The sequence below is a fragment of the Pipistrellus hanaki genome (genome assembly GCF_964339955.1).
Source record: "Pipistrellus hanaki genome assembly, chromosome: 15".
Taxonomy (NCBI): domain Eukaryota; kingdom Metazoa; phylum Chordata; class Mammalia; order Chiroptera; family Vespertilionidae; genus Pipistrellus; species Pipistrellus hanaki.
The window spans coordinates 77,929-95,539 of NC_140517.1; the positions used below are offsets into that span (position 1 = coordinate 77,929).

Consider the following 17,611-nt stretch of genomic DNA (forward strand, 5'->3'; position numbering starts at 1 on the left):
CATATATACATACATTACCTATGGACACAGCCCATAGAGTGGTGAAGGCCTGGGGTGGGAGGGAACCAGGTGATGGGGGCAATAGGGGAAAAAGGGGGAATATCTGGAATACTATCAACAAAAAATGTTTAAAGAGTTAAAACCGGGATCAGTCAAGAGCTGGTAATCACTGATTTGTGTGATGGGTACATGCTGGTTAATTGCGTTATTCTCTCTACTTTGGTTTGAAAATGTTATTAATAAAAAGCTAAAAGCCACGGCCAGCTTGGCTCAGTGGTTAGAGCATCAGCCCTAGAACCAAAGGGTCATTGGTTTGATTCTGGTCATGGGCACGTGCCTGGAGGCAACCAATTGATGTGGGTCTCTCACAATGATGTCTCTCTCTCCTCTCTTCTCCCTACCTTCCAATCGTTCTGAAATCAATGGGGGGGTGGGGGGGATCCTCCAGTGAAGGCTAACCAAAAAAATGGAAAGAAGGTAAAAATAAATACTGGCCTCTAGATGCCTTTGACAAGAGTCCCTCTGTATACATGTATTCATCTCTCAAGCAGGAATTGTTGAGCAATTACTGTGACAGTTACTGTAGCTGCATAACAAGTTATACCCAAAACACAGGGGCTTCACAGAGTGACATATCTGTTTTGCTCATGAATCTGTCACTCAGCAAGGACTGCATGGAGAGAGCTCAGCTATTGGCTCCACATGGCACTCCACGGGGGATGGGTGCTCAAAGGAAATACGCAGTGGCATCCAAGGGGCTTGGGCTTCCTCACCCAGGGTGGCTGGGCTCCAGCGGCGCTTTCTGAGAGATCCTCATAAGACCCTACCTTGAAGTCACAGAGCATCCTGCAGCCACATGCTACTGCCAGAGCAGTCACACAGCTTGCCCGGCTTCAAGCGGGAGGAGTAAGGTGCAAAGTCTTAATTGGAGTGGGAGGTTCTAGAAGACGTGTGGAATAAAAAATGTTGCCGGGACCATTTTGAGAAAATGCAATCTGCCACCCTAGCTGAGTTTGAGCAAGCAATGCCCGCACCACCCACCCTGTAGCTCAGCTTTGTACCCGAGAGGCCAGATTCTCTGCCTCTCGGAGTGCCATAGAGACCAGTCAGTGGCTCACAAACTATAAGGGTTAATCCCAGTGGGGCATTAAATCGTTGTAAAGGGTTTTAAACAACCTGGATCACTGACTGACGGTGTCTCCAAGGCCTTGGGCTCTGGGCGCCGGGAGCTGGGCTGGGCCGTGAAAGTTTGGGTGAGCTGAGGTTGAACGCACTGCCTGCCTTTGAGTGGGTGATTGGCCTGAAAGTTCATACCCACCGCCCTCCTCTGGGAGCCTTTCCCGCTCTCAGCTGGGCACTAACCCTGCCTCCCGATGCTCTTCTTTGGTTTGTTTTTGTAGAAGTGCAGGCCTCGGGCTTGGATTCGGCCTCTGGCTTTGCAGTCTTAGTCGGGTTACTCACACTCTCGTGCTGAGTTTTATCCCTGAAAAACGAGGGTACCGGCTCCTTAGGGTCCTTGGGAGTTAAGGAGAGGCTGTGCCCCAAGGGCTTGTGTGCGGTCCCGCACCTCAGACTGCATTTGGAGGTGGGACTTGAGCGAACCAATCTCTACTTGCAGCCAGCCGCCCAGCCTCACTCCCGGGAGCACCCGCCCGCCCCCCAGGCCGGCCAGTGCCTCCTCATCTCCATCCCCCACCCAGGACCCCTCCACACCCCCTCTCCCCACACCCCGGTTTATTCATAACGTGGATCACACCCACAAGTCCTAGGTGTTGGCCCCACGTTTGCTTCTCCCTGTGCGAAGCGCGGGATCGTAGCTGGCGGCCCACAAATATCTGGGGTGAGCGATGGACGGAATTCGCTGCAGTTGCGCGGGAGGGTGCGGGCCGGCGCGGGAGAGTGCGCGCGGGGCTGGGAGGGTGCGGGCCAGTGCTGGAAGGTGCGGGTCGGCGCGGAAGGGTGCGCGCGGGCTGGGAGGGTGCGGGCTGGCGCGGGGGTCCGCAGTGGGGCGAGGCCCCGCCGGCGGGGTGCGCAGGCCCGGACCCGGCAGGGGGCGCGCGCGGGCCGGGCCGCACCTGTGCGCGGGGCTGGGGAGAATGGGGCGGCGGGGGCCCCGGAACAGCTGCGGCCCCGCCCCGCGGGCTCCTCCCGCCGCAGCGGCCCCCCGGCTGCTCCCGATGCGCTGCGCCGGGCGCCGGGAGCCGGGAGCCACCGCCGCCGCTGCAGGGCCGCCCGGTCCGCGAGGCCGCGGCTGATGGAGCCCCCGGAAGGCGCCCGCCCGGGAGGTGAGTGCGGCCCCAGCCCCGGACCCCGAGCCGCTCCCCGCAGCGGCCGCAGCCTCGTCCCGGGGCCGGGCTCCTCCGGACCAGCCGCCGCCCTGCGGGGCTCCCGGAGCCGCCCCGTCTGCTCCGGGGGGAGGGGCCCGAGCCCCCGAACCCCTCCCGGCCGAGCCGGGGTCCCGGAGCCAAGGGGGGCGAGAGTTGGGGTCCCGGGGGCGAGGCTGGGGGCACAGCGCTCAGGCCGCGTCCGCTTTGTTCGCTCCGACAGCGGCTGCCGGGGAGGCGGCGGGGGCCGTGGCCGCTGGGCCCGGGGGGTCTAGGAGGGGGGCCGCCTGCTGGTGGGGAAGGGGGCCTGGGCGAGCCCCCGGGCCGCGCGTCTGGAGGCCGGTGAGCTCGGAGGGATACTCCCCCGGCCGGCCCGCTGTCCTGGCGGAATGAGAAGTGTGGGAACCCCCTCCCCAGCCTTTCAGAAGGGGTTTGTGGGTGCCGTTCATCCACTGGGAGCCAGGATGCAGACGCAGGGCTCCCACCCGCCAGGCCAGGCCCGGTGCACCCTTGTGTCCTGGAGGTCCCGTTCCAGGGCCCCTCCCTGCCACACAGGGACTCGCTGGGGACCCCCCCCCCGCCCCCCTGGAACCAAATCGCTGGCCGGAAGTGTCCGGCTCGTCCGCAGCCCTGGTTGGGCAGGCTCATGCCAGAGGGCTGCCTGGACCCGTTATCTGCCCTGCAAACGCACACACCAGGGGCTCGGGGTGCCGGGTTCCTTTGTTTTGTCACTTATGGGAGGGATCCAGCCTTTTCTCAACACTGACAGCCCTTCTCCCCCTCTCCCCAAAAACACACACTTCCAGTGACAGCTTGAGAGCACGAGCTGCAGGGTGTGGGCTCCTGCCCACTGGGCCAGAGGAGCACAGCCACCCTTCAGTCTTTGGGCCCCACTTACTGGGAGCCCAGGATTAAGTCACCCGCGCACAGACATGGTTCACCCGGGGCCTGCTCTGTGTAGGCAGCGGGCTGGGCTGGCTGCATGCCGTGGGGTCTAACCAGGTCACAGGAGGGTGGTTGTGACCATGTCCTTTCAGGGCACTAACTTTTGTAAACTTCACTTTGGAGAGTAAAGAGCACACACAAGAGGAGAGAAAACCGTGGGAAAGCCCTGACTGCCACCTCCTGCTGCTCAACCGACCCCGCCCATCTCCTCCCTACAGGAGTCATTTCTGGCAAATCTAGACACATTGTTTCATTCACAATTGTTTCTGCAATTATCTCTAAAAGATAAGGTGTTTGTAGAGCTTCGTTCAAATCTCATCTTGGACTTAAATGAATTAGCATCTTAATAATCCAAGCGTGCAGATCCAGAGTTGAAAAGATTAGGAAGTGTGGTGGGTAGTGAACTTCTTGAAGGACCCCAGCTGTTGACTCTGGAAAACTAGGGTTCTAGTCCACCCACAGGCTAAGCCTGAACGGGGTGAGGAGGAGGGGCAGAGAGTCTAAGGACCAGGCCTGGGGAAACGGGGTGTTGGTGCCCCACTTCTGTGACATCTCTCCCTGCAGCTTCTTTAGGACATTCGTTTATTAATTTCATTACTTCCTGTGCTCATGGGTGTGCGTAGGCGCCTCCTCCATGATGCTGGGCCAGGGCCCTGGGCACACAGAAGGGAACTTGAAATTTGGGCCGTTCTTAGCTCAGCTGTGCTGGAAAATAGGTCAGCGGCATAACACAAAGTAACCCTATCTACACACATTAGAAATCAGCCCGGGGGGGGGGGGGGGGGCAGGTGGTGGCACCCCAACTTCAGTCTCCCCACAGGGAGTGTCCTGGGCATCAGAGACATTGGCAGGCCTCGGCCCTGGCTTGTATGACCCAGCTTGTGGCTCCATCAGGCTTCCAAGCACTCTGCCCTGCTGTGCCCCAGGAAGAGCAGCAGGAAGAGCAGCGGGTCTTCCAGAGATCAGACTGATTGGCCAGAGAGCCTTTTATTAACTACTAGAGGTCCGGTGCACGAATTTGTGCACAAGTAGGGTCTCTCGGCCTGGCCTGCGATTGGTGATCGGGGCCATCTTACCCAGTCCTTGGGGGAGAGACTGTGGGAGGTTGGCCGGCTGCAGGAAGTTGGCCGTGGGAGTGCACTGACCATGAGGGGGCAGCTCCTGCATTGATCATCTGCCCCCTGGTGGTCAGTGAGCATCATAGCAACCGGTTGACTGGTCATTCAGTCAACTGGTCGTGATGGTAACTTAGGCTTTTATACATAGAGAGAGATGGCACAGGTTTTGGGGCTGTCATTTCACAAACATTTATGATACACTGACTGTGTACTAGGGCAAGCCCAGATCCTGGAGCTCAGACCCAGTCCCAGCTACTGAGCCAGGTGCCTGGGACAAAGTAGGTATACAGAATTTGGTGCATGTCCAAAGTCATCCTGGCTTTGCCCTTTAATGCCAGCCAAAACCAGCCTTGTTTCCAGTGAGGATTTTAAAAATTGAGATATAAGTCACATGTGCTAAAATTCACCCTTTTAAAGTTTACAATTTTGTATTGTTAGTACTTAAGTTGAACTTAAGATGGTTCAACTTAATGATTTTTTTTTTTTTTTTTTTTTTTTACTTTACAATGGCAATCAGTAATAAGCATTCAGTGGAAACTATACTTTGAATAGTCAGTTTTGATCTTTTCCAGACTACTGATACGATACTGTCTCTTTTGGTGCTAGGCAGCTATTGGCTAATGTTCTTCTGAGCATGTTTGAGGTGGTCTGGACTAAGCTACGATGTTCAGTACATTAGGAGTATTAAATGCATTTTCAAATTACAATACTTCTTCTCTCTTTATCCTTACCCAAGGACATTTTTTCCATTGATTTTTTAGAGTGGAAGGTAGGAGAGAGAGCAACACCCATGTGAGAGAGATACATCAATTGATTGCCTCCCATATGCCCCCAACCAGGGCCAGGAGCCTGCAACCGAGGTACATGCCCCTGACCAGGATCAAACCCGGGAATCTTCAGTCCACAGGCTGACATTCTACCCAATGAGCCATATTGGCTAGGGCTACTTACAATATTTTCCACTTACGACAAGTTTATCAGGGTGTAACCCAGTCATAAGTTAGGGAGTATCTGTATTCACAAAGTTGTGCAACCATCACCAGCATCTAATTTTAGGTTTTCAGCAAAGAAACCCTGTTCACATCAGCAGTTACTCCACATCCTACACATACCCCAGCAACCAATCTACCGTCTTCTCTAACTTACTTTTCTACTCTATGGACTTGCCTGTCCTGGACATCTGCACAAATGGTGTCAATATGTGGCCTTTTTGTGCCTGGCTTCTCGCACTCACCATGTTTAAGATTCATCCATGTTATTGCCGGTGTGAGAGCGCTGTTCCTTTCTGTTGCTGAGTAGTGATGGATGGACCCATTCTGTTCATCCGTCATCTATTGATGGACATTTGGGTTTGCTTTCACTTTTGCCTTTTGTGATGCTCAGCGCTGTTATGAACACTTGCGTACAAGTGTTTGTGTGCATATGTGTTTTTGGTTCCTTTGGGTTTAAGCGTAGGCGTGGAATTGTTGTACAGTGCGGTAACTCCGCACTTAATAGTTGGCCTGTCTAGCACCATGGCCACATGCTTTACATGCGAAGCTCAACCCCCACCTTTCTGGGCTCCTCTGACCTTGGCATCTGCAGTGGCATATTGACTCTTAGTCTCCCTTTCCATCACAACCTTCTAGCCCAAGGATCAGTGTCCTTGATGGCAGAAGTTGCATCTTCTTGCCCCACAGCTTGGAGACAGATCAGGGCACCAGGATTTACAGAAATCAGGCCACTACCAAAAGGAGGCGGAAAAGACTCAAAAGACCAGACATACACTATGTGCCGTTGACTCTATGGCACACAGATGCTCTGCTGCTTCCGGATGTTGGAATTTTATAACGTGCTTCTTATGGTCAATGCAACAGGCCATGGTGCCTGTGCAGTCAGTCCCAGGGGCTGTCCGAGGCTCCTGCCTCCCTCTATCTATAGAGAGGCAGGTGGATGCTCCCAGTCCCTCTTCCCCGCTAGATGGGTCAGAGTGTGCTCTCAGGAAAACTTAGCTGGGTTGAAGAATGAATGAATGGATGCTTTCTTGTCTAGGGGAGGGGGCCCCACCCAGCAACAGAGGAACAGGGCAGCTGTGAGCAGACCCCTGCCTCTATCTTTCCATCTTTCAGAAGTCTGCTTCCGCCTGGGGAGGGCCCTGGAAACATCCCAGCTTCCCTGTGGGCACAGGCAGGGGTCTCCTCCCTCAGCCCCTGCTCCCAGCCCTGCACCATGACCTGGGAATGGAGGCTGACAGCTCAGACTCCATGGTCCCCTGGGCAGTGCCGGCAGGGAGCTGAGCCCCTCTCTAAAGCTCAGCACTCAGCGTCCTGCCCTCATGGCTGGGTGTGACGTCCACGTAGAGAGCAGAGCACTGGGCAGTGCCTGGCACAGAGCAAGTCTGAAAACCGAGAGGCATTGTCATAGTTATCACCCCAGAGCCTCCAGCCCAGTCACCCTCACAGGTCAGGTGTGGGAGTGTCTCAGGGTGTGACAGGCCCCAGACCCCTTGAGGACACAAAGTGTCCTGCAGACTCAGCCCCCAAGGGCTTCCTTGGCCCAGCTCCCCCAGCACAGAGCAGGATCCAAATCTCATCTCATGGCCTCTGGTTGGGAAGGTGTCCTTGCCAGGCTGTGGGGCCAGGACAGGGGTGGTGTAACTCTACCCTCTAAGGATGTTCAGAAGCCACGCTCCTGATGCAGCAGAGGTAGAAACCGGATCTCGCGCCTGTCCAGCCTGGCCTGCCCACGTGAGGGCAGCAGGGTGCAAAGCTGGACAGGCCACCACGGGCAGCAGGTACACCTCCCCTCAGCCCCACGCAGGGCGGGTAGGGCCGGCCCGAGGCCAGGCGCACTGCGCAGCTCTGCAGCTGTGAGCCGGGGCCCCTCCAGGCCTACATAGTGGCGTCCAGGCTGCTGACTACAGTGGGGAGGACAGGCCTAGCCTCACAGGCAGCTGTTGGCACCGGGATCCCAGCGGGGCCCCTCGTCGCGACAGCAGCAGCTGCTCCTGGGGTTTCATCCACTCTGACTCTGGCTTCCACCCGGGGCATCGCAAAACCCTGCTGGGGGCCCCAGCTCGGCCGCTGGAGCATACCTGCTCGGCTGTGGGGTCCCGGGGGACGTGTGGGAGGAACATGTGTTGCCGTGGTCCCCGCTCCACCAAACACTGCCCTCAAGGGGCCTCCTGCCCTCACCTCACAACAAACTTAAACATGGAAAACGAGGAGCCTCCTCAGAGAAGCCCTACCGCATCTGGGGTCCTGGCCCGAGGCTGCCCTGAGCACCCTGCTCACTGTCCAGCACCCTTGAGGCAACGTCTCAATCCCCTGCCTGTGTCCTGGGGTGAGGGAACCTCTGCATCCTCAGGTAAAGCATTCTGTCTTCTGCAGAAGTAGTTAAGGAGATTGAGGTGCCACTGGCCGCCCTGGATGCCCCAGCCGCTGGGACAGGGGACAGTGGCCACTTGCCCGTGGCCAAGGAGGAGGAGGTGGGAACCCCAATACCGGCACCAGGGTTCCTGCAGGTCACAGAACGGAGGCGTAAGTACAGGGCAGCTGCCTGGCATGCTCCATGGGGACCTGTGACCCCCAGGGAGTGGGGACCATGAGGCCGAGGAGGAGGAGGTGGGAACCCCAATACCGGCACCAGGGTTCCTGGCACCAGGGTTCCTCCTGTGACCCTCAGGGAGCGGGGACCAGGGGCCACGTCCTGTCCAAACACTCCCCCAGTGTGGTGAGCACTGAGCTCTTCAAGCTTTGGGCTCGCTGGGCCTCAGCAGTACCATCTATAAGTGGGGCTCCCAGAAGGCGTTTGGTCCCGAGTGTGGAGAGCAGAGTTGGGGGTCTGGCTGTCCCATCTTATTGGTGTCATGCTGACCTTTACCCAGAGCTCCGGATCTCCTCTGGGCCTCATGGGGGCAGGGGGCCTCACGGATGACTGCACCAGTGACATTCCCCCTCCCCCAGAGCCACTCAGCAGTGTGTCTTCCCTCGAGGTGCACTTTGACCTCCTGGACCTCACCGAGCTGACCGACATGTCCGACCAGGAATTGGCCGAGGTCTTTGCTGACTCCGATGATGAGAACCTGACCGGTGAATCGCCAGCTGGTGAGGCTGATGTTGGGACACGGTGGGCATTGGGGGAGGTCCTAGGGCCTGAGACCACTAAACATGCTCCCTGAAATACCGTTTTTTTGTTTTGTTTTGTTTTAAAATATATTTTATTGATTTTTCACAGAGAGGAAGAGAGAGGGATAGAGAGTTAGAAACATCGATGAGAGAGAATCATCGATCAGCTGCCTCTTGCACACCCCCTACTGGGGATGTGCCCGCAACCAAGGTACATGCCCTTGCCCGGAATCGAACCCGGGACCTTTCAGTCCGCAGGCCAGTGCTCTATCCACTGAGACAAACCGGTCCTGGCTGAAATACCGTTTTTAAAAATAATTTTACCTCAATGTGTTTAAGTATTTGCCACCACAGCACTCTTTTACTCAACATTTCTGTATTCTACATATCTATTGTTCCTAGTACCCTCCTCAGTTCTGCTTTTCAAACTCCACCACAGCCAAAAAAACAGACCCACTGAAGGAAGAATTTACTAAATGGACACTTGTTAAGCACCATTGGCTGGAGCACAGTCCAGCACACCGAAGGGTCACCATTTCCTTCATGATCAGGGCACATAGCAAGGTTGCAAGTTCGATACCAGCCTGGTTGGGGCAGGTGGGAGAGACAGCTGATCAATGTTTCTCTCTCTCTTTCTCTCCTTTCCCCTCTAACAATGAATGAACATGTCCTTAGGTGAGGATTAAAAAAAAAATCTAAAAAACAGTCACAAGTTAGGCTGAACACAGAGGAAGTGCCATCTACCCAAAAGGCCCCCATGAGTGGGACCAGGGACATTCCTCTCTCCCTGCTCAAACCCCATGCAGGCAGAGGGGTTTAGACCCACATGTCCTCGTGGTTGGCACTCACATTTTCTAAGTGCCCAGGGACCCCAATGTGTGGCAGACACTGTGTTGGGAAGCACACAAGGACCCAGCCCAGTAGCTTCAGGAGAGACACAGGACCCCAGGCCATGCTGACCCTACCCATGTTCCCAACAGGCCTGCACCCACTGCCCCGGGCCGGCTGTCTGCGGTCCCCATCCTGGACTCGGACCAGGGCCGAGCAGAACCGCGAGAAGCAGCACCTCAGCGACCCTGAGCGGCAGCCAGCAATTGTGGACACGTTTCTCACTGTGGAGAGGCCCAAGGAGAACTAGGCCAGGCAGCCCCAGGACCAGGCAGAGGAAATGTGAGGTTGTGGCTCCGCGGACACTGCCCACCCACATGGCGCTGGGTCAGGGTCTCAGGCACCCAGCACAAGCACAGCCCAGTGGCCTGATGTCCAGTTCCTTCCTGGTCCCTGGATCAGGGCTGACAATGCCCGGGGATGAGACAGGAGTGGACTGGGCCTTCTGGAACCTTCTGTCCACAGGACTGGTGCTCTCATCTGTCACAAGGCTCCCGAGTGGATGCTGGGTGACGGGGGGATCTGAGCAGATGACGGCCGTCTGCAAAGCCCTGGGGTCTAGCCAAATGTGTGGGTGAAGAGTCTATCCTGAAAACGCCCACCTTCGTTCCAGTCCTGCCCCCTGCCAGCCACCCAGGGAGCAGTGCCAGCAACGGGCCCTCCCAGGCCCTAAGACCCTGCTCGTCCTGGTCCCTGCAAGACAGCGGCCCCACCCTCCCAGCTCAGAACACCAAATACGGCACGACTGCCTCAGGCTGCTTGGAGGTGGGCCACCTCTTCCAGTCCCTTGCCCATGCTGTCCCCACACCCTGTCGATGCACATCCTGGCCCAAGGGGCTGGAGGTGTGGGAGAACGTGGGCACAGCCCCTGCCCCCAAATCAGGCCACCAGGCTCAGCTGCTCCCAACACTGCTTTCTATGTGCTAAGAGACAGGACAGACTTCTGGTCTGATTGCAAGTCCAAGACTGGATTTAAAATAAATGTGTGAGCTTGCTTTTTGTTCCCACAGAGACCTGCCCTGAGTGTTCCCCACTGAACCCCCCACTGGCACATGCTCCTCGGCAGGAGCCCTGGGCAGCAGGCCCACTGTGCCTGGCTAGAGGGAGGCCCTCAGGCAAGCTGGCCGAGAAATGCAGGTGGCTGCCTTTCACGTAGGGGCAGGAGACACCATCTCTGCCATGCGATCAGCTACAACACGGGGACACAACTGGCCAGGCACAGTCAAGAATGCCCCTTAAAACCCTATCCTTTAGGGTGGCCTGCCTGCCCCCTCCCCCCACTGGGTATCCCCCTACACCATCCTTCCTGCTGCTGTGGAGCTAATTACAAAAGCGGCATTAAAACATCACCCGTCCTAAGGCCCAACCACAGTCTCTTCCTTTGCAGCCATCCCCAGTGTGGTGCGGGGAGGGTGCGAGCCAGGGGGTGCCCCGTTTCCTCCAGCATGAGCCCCTGGGGCCTGCTGGGCTGCACTCAGGGCGGCTGATTTGAATCACCTGTCAGCAACAAGAGTCCTGACCTTTAGTCATTACCGTGAAGATCCTGCCCAACAGAGGTCTGGAGCTCCTGTGTGAGCCTCCCCTTCCAGAGGGAGGTCCTCACAGGGAGGCAGCCCACAGGGACGGCCCCACTTGTGAGCACAAGGCCACGATGAGGCTGAAACCACAACCATTTTATTCACCTACGAATCGAGGGCCCAGAGAACAGGCGCCTGGTGCATGGCAGGTGGTTCCTCACACCCTGAACCCCTGTGGAAGGTTCTTGGCTGGTGTCCTGTCCACAGGCCAGGAGCTGACACAGAGCTCCTGGGGAGTTGGGGTGGGTGGGGGGGGGGGAGGCGATGGCCCAGAGAGGAGAGGGAAGGTGCAGTGGTAGGGGTGCCAGGTGCCAGGCCGGGAACTGTGGGAAGAGGCGCTATGCTCCAGGCACTGGTCGCCACGACTGCCATCTATAATAATACAAGCCGGTCTGGTCATATGCCAATTAGACCAGACGTCATACCAGATGAAGCCGGACTGGGAGGGAAGACGGTGCCAGCATCCAGGGGAAGGCCGGCCTACTCTGCATGAATTTCATGAATCGGACCTCTAGTTTCCTCCGTAAACACCGACAGGCCCTCTACCAACCCAAACACTAATCAATTCCCAAAACCTTCCCTTGATAACTGGCTTCATTCTGCCCCCTCACCAAACCTTGAGGATTTCTCCACGGAGCCAAAGCGTCCCCTCTCGGGAAACTAAGACGGCCAACACTGCACTCTGCCCAAGGCACTGTCCCCACCAAATGCACCACTGCCACCTCATCGCAGGCATGAGGGTGCTGCATTGGGCACCCCAGCAGGACATGACTCTGTGGCCCATCCTCTAGGCACAGGGAGCACAAAGTGGGTCAGAGAGCCCTTAGCCAAAATGCCCGCTTGCAGCCCTAAGTTTAGTCTATTTTCCGTGGTCCTGGAAGTGGCTTTCAGAGCAGAGTCCTAAGCTGGGCTCTCCTGCACTTGGAGCTCCCTGCCCTCCTCTTCCCGCCCCTGGTTCCAGCCCTTCAGCCCTCAGGGAGGGCTGTGTCCTCCTCCAGGCGACCAGCACCCTCCACAAACTCCTTGTAGGTGGACTTCTCCACAAAGGGCCGGGAGCCCAGGAGCTCCATCGTGCCAGCCTTCTCCAGCACCTCTCTCCAGCAGTCGCCTGCACACCTGCAAACCATGGCTGCCTACCAGGCCGCTCTGAAGGGGCTCATTATATTCCTCAGGGACACCAGACACTTCCCGGGAGGATGGCCATGCCCCACCCAGTTCCAGCCACACTCACCTTGTCCACCTGCTCCCGGCACCACGTAAGCAAGTTCAGGGTCCTCTCGTGGGTGCAGCCAATGGTGTTGCACTTCTTTGTCCATGAGATGGGCAGTGGCCTCACTCTAACCAACTGAGTAATGCAGCCAGGGCAGAACTAGGGATAACACTAAGTAGCTCAAAAGCCAATATAATAAAAACAATCCCAATAAAAGTCACCATAACTAAATTTTTTTTTAAATATATATTTTATTGATTTTTTTACAGAGAGGAAGAGAGACAGAGAGCTAGAAACAATGATGAGAGAGAATCATCGATCAGCTGCCTCTTGCACACCCCCTACTGGGGATGTGCCTGCAACCAAGGTACATGCCCTTGACCGGAATTGAACCTGGGACCTTTCAGTCCACAGGTCGATGCTCTATCCACTGAGCCAAACCGGTTTCAGCCATAACTAAAATTTTTATTTTTTTTATTTTTTATTTTTTTAAAATATATTTTATTGATTTTTTACAGAGAGGAAGGGAGAGACATAGAGAGCTAGAAACGTCGATGAGAGAGAAACATCGACCAGCTGCCTCTTGCACACCCCCTACCGGGGATGTGCCCGCAACCAATGTACATGCCCTTGACCGGAATCGAACCTGGGACCTTTCAGTCCGCAGACCGACGCTCTACTGCTGAGCCAAACCGGTTTCGGCAATAACTAAAATTTTTTTTAAAAAATCTGAAATCAAGGTATCTTTCTCGTATCAAAACCCAAAAACTACACGTAGGTGTATTGGGGAGTTGGGGGGAATAATCAATGTGATTACTGCTCTCTAGGGTGTATCAATAAAAAAAAAATAAACAACCTTAAGTCATGGAGTAATATTTCAGATCCTAACCCTGGGGGAGGGGTACAACACAGAATTTAAAAGGGGAGGTGCTGGAGCAGGAGGAAACGGACTGCAAGGCGAGAGCACCTGCTCTGGTCTGCGGGCTTCTCTTCGGTAGGAGGGCTGCAACAGCGCCACCTGAGGACAGGTGCGAGTCTGGGAAGCTCAGCCCCTGAGGCCCCAGGGCAGCACGAGCGGTTACTGGTTGGGCTCAACGAGGGACTGCTAAATTAGAAACTCCTAAAGATACACAAAACTCTCGCGTCCATTAGCTCAGCCAACGGGAGAGCAGCTCTGCGGGGCAGACCGAGCGGAAGAACGTCCGCGGGGCCCGGGCAGAACCGTGCCCGCGTCGCAGCGAGGGGCCGGGAGGAGCGGGACTCGAACCCCACACGCTCAGCCTGGGCTCTTTGCAGAGCAGAGAGGCAGGGTGGCCGCTGAGGTTCCCCAGGGAGCCCGCGGTGGGAGCCGCTGAGAAGCTGCTCTGCCTGCTTTTCTGAGCCCCCCGTCCTGTCACCCAACACCATCCACCCTCCTCCTCATCTCGGCCCCCCGCGCCGCTCCCCGCGCCGGACGGCGCCCTAGGATGGCGTCACCCGCCTCCCGGAGCCGCGGGCAGCGCGGCCCCGCTCGCCTGCGGAGCTGTGCGGAGGGTTCCGACGCCAGGCCCGTCGGTTCGGCCAGGTCCCGGGCCACCACGGCATCGCCACAGCCCGGGGAGGGCCGCCACCAGCCGGAGCCACAGGAGCCGCCAATCACGCGCCGCTGGGGGGCGCGCGCGCGCAGTGCCGCGTCGATCGGGGCACCGAGGCCGGATACCCGCCTGGGGAGCTGTGCGCATGCGCAGCAAGGACCTCGTTAGGAGTCCACTTTCCGCCTGAGTGTAAGGATGTGAACGGGAGCGCCGCCTTCCCCTACCCAGACGCCTGGGCACAGAAACCAGCTAACGAGTGCGACTGGGTGCTTGGAGGAGGGCTTTTAGGCTTATTTTGAACCTGGCATATACGAAGACACGCACTTATGGGGTCCTCCACGGGCAGCGGCTCACGGAAGCGAACCCCATCCGCTCCCACGGGGTGGGCCGCTGCGACCGGCGCGCGGAGCGAACGTGTGGACTGCTGCCCGGATAACCCTCCGAACAGAGGAGCTGACCCGGTGTGTGCTGTGCAGCGTTATTCCCTGTCACGACTTTCTGTCTGTTCTCTGGGCCACAAAAACCCGCTCCAGTGGTGATGCGCCTGCAGCTGTGCAGCCCAGCGATTTGGACACTGATGGACCCAGAGGCCCTTGTGCCTGCCTTGGCGTCGAGGATGAACACCTGTTGCTGGGCCAGAGAGCTGGGAAGCCCGTGGTGGGCCACGTCTGCGGGGAGGCCCTTCCCCACGTGCTGCCTGCGAACCCTCTCTCCCGGAGACTGCTGCGATCTCATGACACACTGTAGGCAAACATGCCCGGGAAAGGCCCCTAAAGGTCGCCCCAAATGCCAAAAGGGAACGGAAAGCAATTACCCTCGACATAAAACTAGAAGTGTGAAGACGATTTGAAGTAGGTGAAAAGCTCAGCCAGATCGCAAAGGCAAAGCTTTACTGTCTCTACCGTGGCGACAATCCGAGATAATAAAGAAGAAAGAAAGGTGAGTTCACAAATAGCTACCGGTACTCCCTTCAGAGCCTCTCGGTTGACTCGCCATCGAAGTGCAGTCATGAAACTATAGAGCGACTGCTGCGTGTGTGGCTGGAAGACCAGAGCCAGCGAAACGTGCCCCTGAGCGTTACCACGATTCAGGGGAGAAGGCTAAGAGTTTGTTTGATGACCTACAGCATGAGCAAGGTGGAAGCTCTCAAAAAGAAACATTCAGTGCAAGTAAAGGGTGGTTTGTGAGATTCAAGGAGCGCCATTGTTTGCCGCACTTCAAGATGGCTCTGCACAGCTTTTAGCAACAAGGACGCATACCTGGAGGCGCTGAAAATCATATCCAAGAACGTGAGTACACCCCCCCAAGGAACGATTATTTCTGTGGAGGAAAAAGCTCTGCCTGGGTTTAAATCCTCCAAAGATCGTTTGATGCTGCTTCTTGTGGCAACACAGCTGGGGACTTTACTACGTTGAAGCCCTATTGGTGTGCCGCTCAGGAAGCCCCAGGGCTCTGAAGGGGTACGCCAAGCACAATTTGCCTATGATTTGGCACTCGAACAAAAAGGCCTGAGCAACCAGGAGCATTTTTCATGAGTGGTTCACATACTTTTTTTGTTCTGCTGTTGAAAATACTGTGCCAAAAATAACCTAAGCAACAAAGCATTGCTCATTCTAGACAATGCACCATGCCACCCGTAAATTCGAGCGATCTGTCTGATATCGTCAGAGTGGAGTATCTTCATGACAGTACAGCTGGCTCCATCCAGCCCATGGGTCAAGGTGTAGCCTTTAGCTTCAAAGCTCATTACCTGAGAAGGACTTTTGAGCTCATGCTGGAAGCAACAGATGGGGAGGCTACAGCTACGATCGGGGAGTTTTGGAGAAACTACAGCATCTTGGATGCTGTAGACAACATTGCAGTAGCTTGGGAGGCACTCAGGCCAGCAACAGTGAACAGTGTGTGGAAGAAAATTTGGCCCCAGTGTGTTCAGTTCCAGAATTTTTCCCAAGCAGATAACATTGCACAGCTTCAAAAATCACATTGTGACCCTTGCCAAGACTCTGGGTTTTGCAGAGCTTGTGGAAGCCGATGTGGATCAGTTGCTACAGTCACACGAGGATGCTCTCTCTAATGAGGAGCTGGTGCAGCTGGAACAGGAGCCAGCAGGAGAGGAGAGTGGAGACACTCAACCTGTTCTGCCTCAGTTAACCACAGAACTCTCGGCAGCCCCCTCACATTTTGAGGCTGGCTTACAGATCCTTACCAGTAGCAGTCCCAATGATGAGTGGAAACAAAGTTTCGAGAGCAATCAGTGGTGCCATAAGTTGCTACAGGGAATTGTACAATGAGAAAAAAGGACACTCAAAGCAGCTACCTTAGTTTGCTTTTCAGTGTGTAACCAAAAGTTAAAGTAAAGCCAGAAGCAACAAAATGACCTCAATGAATGAGGCTCAGCCACGTCTCTCTGCTTCCAGAGATTTAACATCCCTGAAAACCTTATTTCTGATATTTTGACACTTGGGTATCAAATTTTGTCATTAAAATTTTATTTAAATATGTACTTTAAAAATTTGCATGAGCCCTGGACAGTGTGGCTGCGTTGGTTGAGTAGTCATCTCTTGCACTGAAAGGTCACTGGTTCAATTCCCAGGTGGGGCACATTCCCAGGTTTTGGATTCATCAGTTCCAGGCCCTATGGGAAGCAACCAATCAATGTTTCTCTAAAATCAATAAAGACATTTTTTGTAAAATAAATAAATAAATAAATAATAAATTAATAAATAAAAATAATAAAATTGCATGCTAGAATACTCATTAAAAAAAAAACAACTATGAGGAGATTAGTCCTTCTAGACATTAAAACACATTGGGTCTGTAATTAAAGCACTTTAGTAGTCAGAACTCTGGAGTAAATTAGAAAGTCCAGAAATAGATAAAGGTAGACTTTTTTTAAAAATAGCACATGACAGCTTGTTAACCAGTGTTCATTTCCTGATGTCTTCTGATAACTGCACCGAGGCCATGTAAGGTAATTTCCTTGGTTGAGAGGAATATACACAAGTATTGAGAGGCAGTGGCATCCTCTCTGTAACCTACTGTCAGATGGTTCAGAGAAGAAAGAATGAACCAAATGGGCAAATTGTTCACCTGAAGGACATCCAGGAGACAGGTACATGGGAATGTTCTCGCAGCATTTCTATAAGTCTAAGTCAAAGTACAATAAAAATGTTAATTACTATTTCGTAACCTGAAAGGGGGAAAACGATTGATCCTCCCCTAATACTCAAGTACAGCTTTAGTTATTTGTAGCCGAGGTGCAGTTCAAACCTTTAGGAGTAGGGTTGCTGACAGCTTATCTGGATGGCAATTGGATAGAACTGATGAGCAGAGATTTCCGAGGTTCTTGGGGTTATAGCCCCTTTGAGATCCTGGTCAAATCTGCAGATACCTCTGTAGAAAAGTGAGGTTTGCACATGATTTGCAGTAGGGATGTATGGCTTCCTATAGGCCAAGGGTAATGGGAATAGCCTTGAGTTTCAGGGAGAGCCTTGTAGTGGGCCCAACAAGATGTAACAGGCACGGGACCCATTACGTCATGATGCTGCATCAGTGAGACAGTCCTTCCACCATTAGGACACTGAGCATTCTCTGCACGCCCTGCTCAGTGACTCCTAGATCCCAAACAGCCATGAGACAGTCTGCGTTCTCATCATCTCGTAGCATAATGGAAGCTGAGGGGAATCCGAGCACTCGGGCCTATGTCTGACACCCACACCTGAGCTCCTCACCCATCAAGAGTGCTGCTCCCCAAACCAGATTAAGGAGACTCAACTGGATGGGGCAGGTTGTGGGCTTTTCCTAGAACCCACAATTGGTTTGCCTGTCAACAAACCCTGACCTGTCCTTGATTCACCACACACAGCAGA

The 17,611-nt window shown here is 54.9% G+C and overlaps 1 protein-coding gene across 2 annotated transcripts; it reads left to right on the plus strand.

Moving 5' to 3' along the window:
- Window positions 1-2,052: 2,052 nt before the first annotated feature.
- Window positions 2,053-10,392, plus strand: DBNDD1 (dysbindin domain containing 1). 2 transcript variants are annotated; one of them, XM_084906947.1, is made up of 4 exons: window positions 2,053-2,285; window positions 7,756-7,905; window positions 8,332-8,472; window positions 9,474-10,392. In XM_084906947.1, exons 1-4 carry the CDS (start codon window positions 2,255-2,257, stop codon window positions 9,629-9,631), a joined length of 480 nt encoding a protein of 159 aa, XP_084763073.1. In that variant the 5' UTR covers window positions 2,053-2,254; the 3' UTR covers window positions 9,632-10,392. The 2 variants fall into 2 exon arrangements, with proteins under 2 accessions (XP_084763073.1, XP_084763072.1); XM_084906946.1 differs by lacking the exon at window positions 7,756-7,905 and having other exon boundaries at window positions 2,119-2,285.
- Window positions 10,393-17,611: the final 7,219 nt, after the last annotated feature.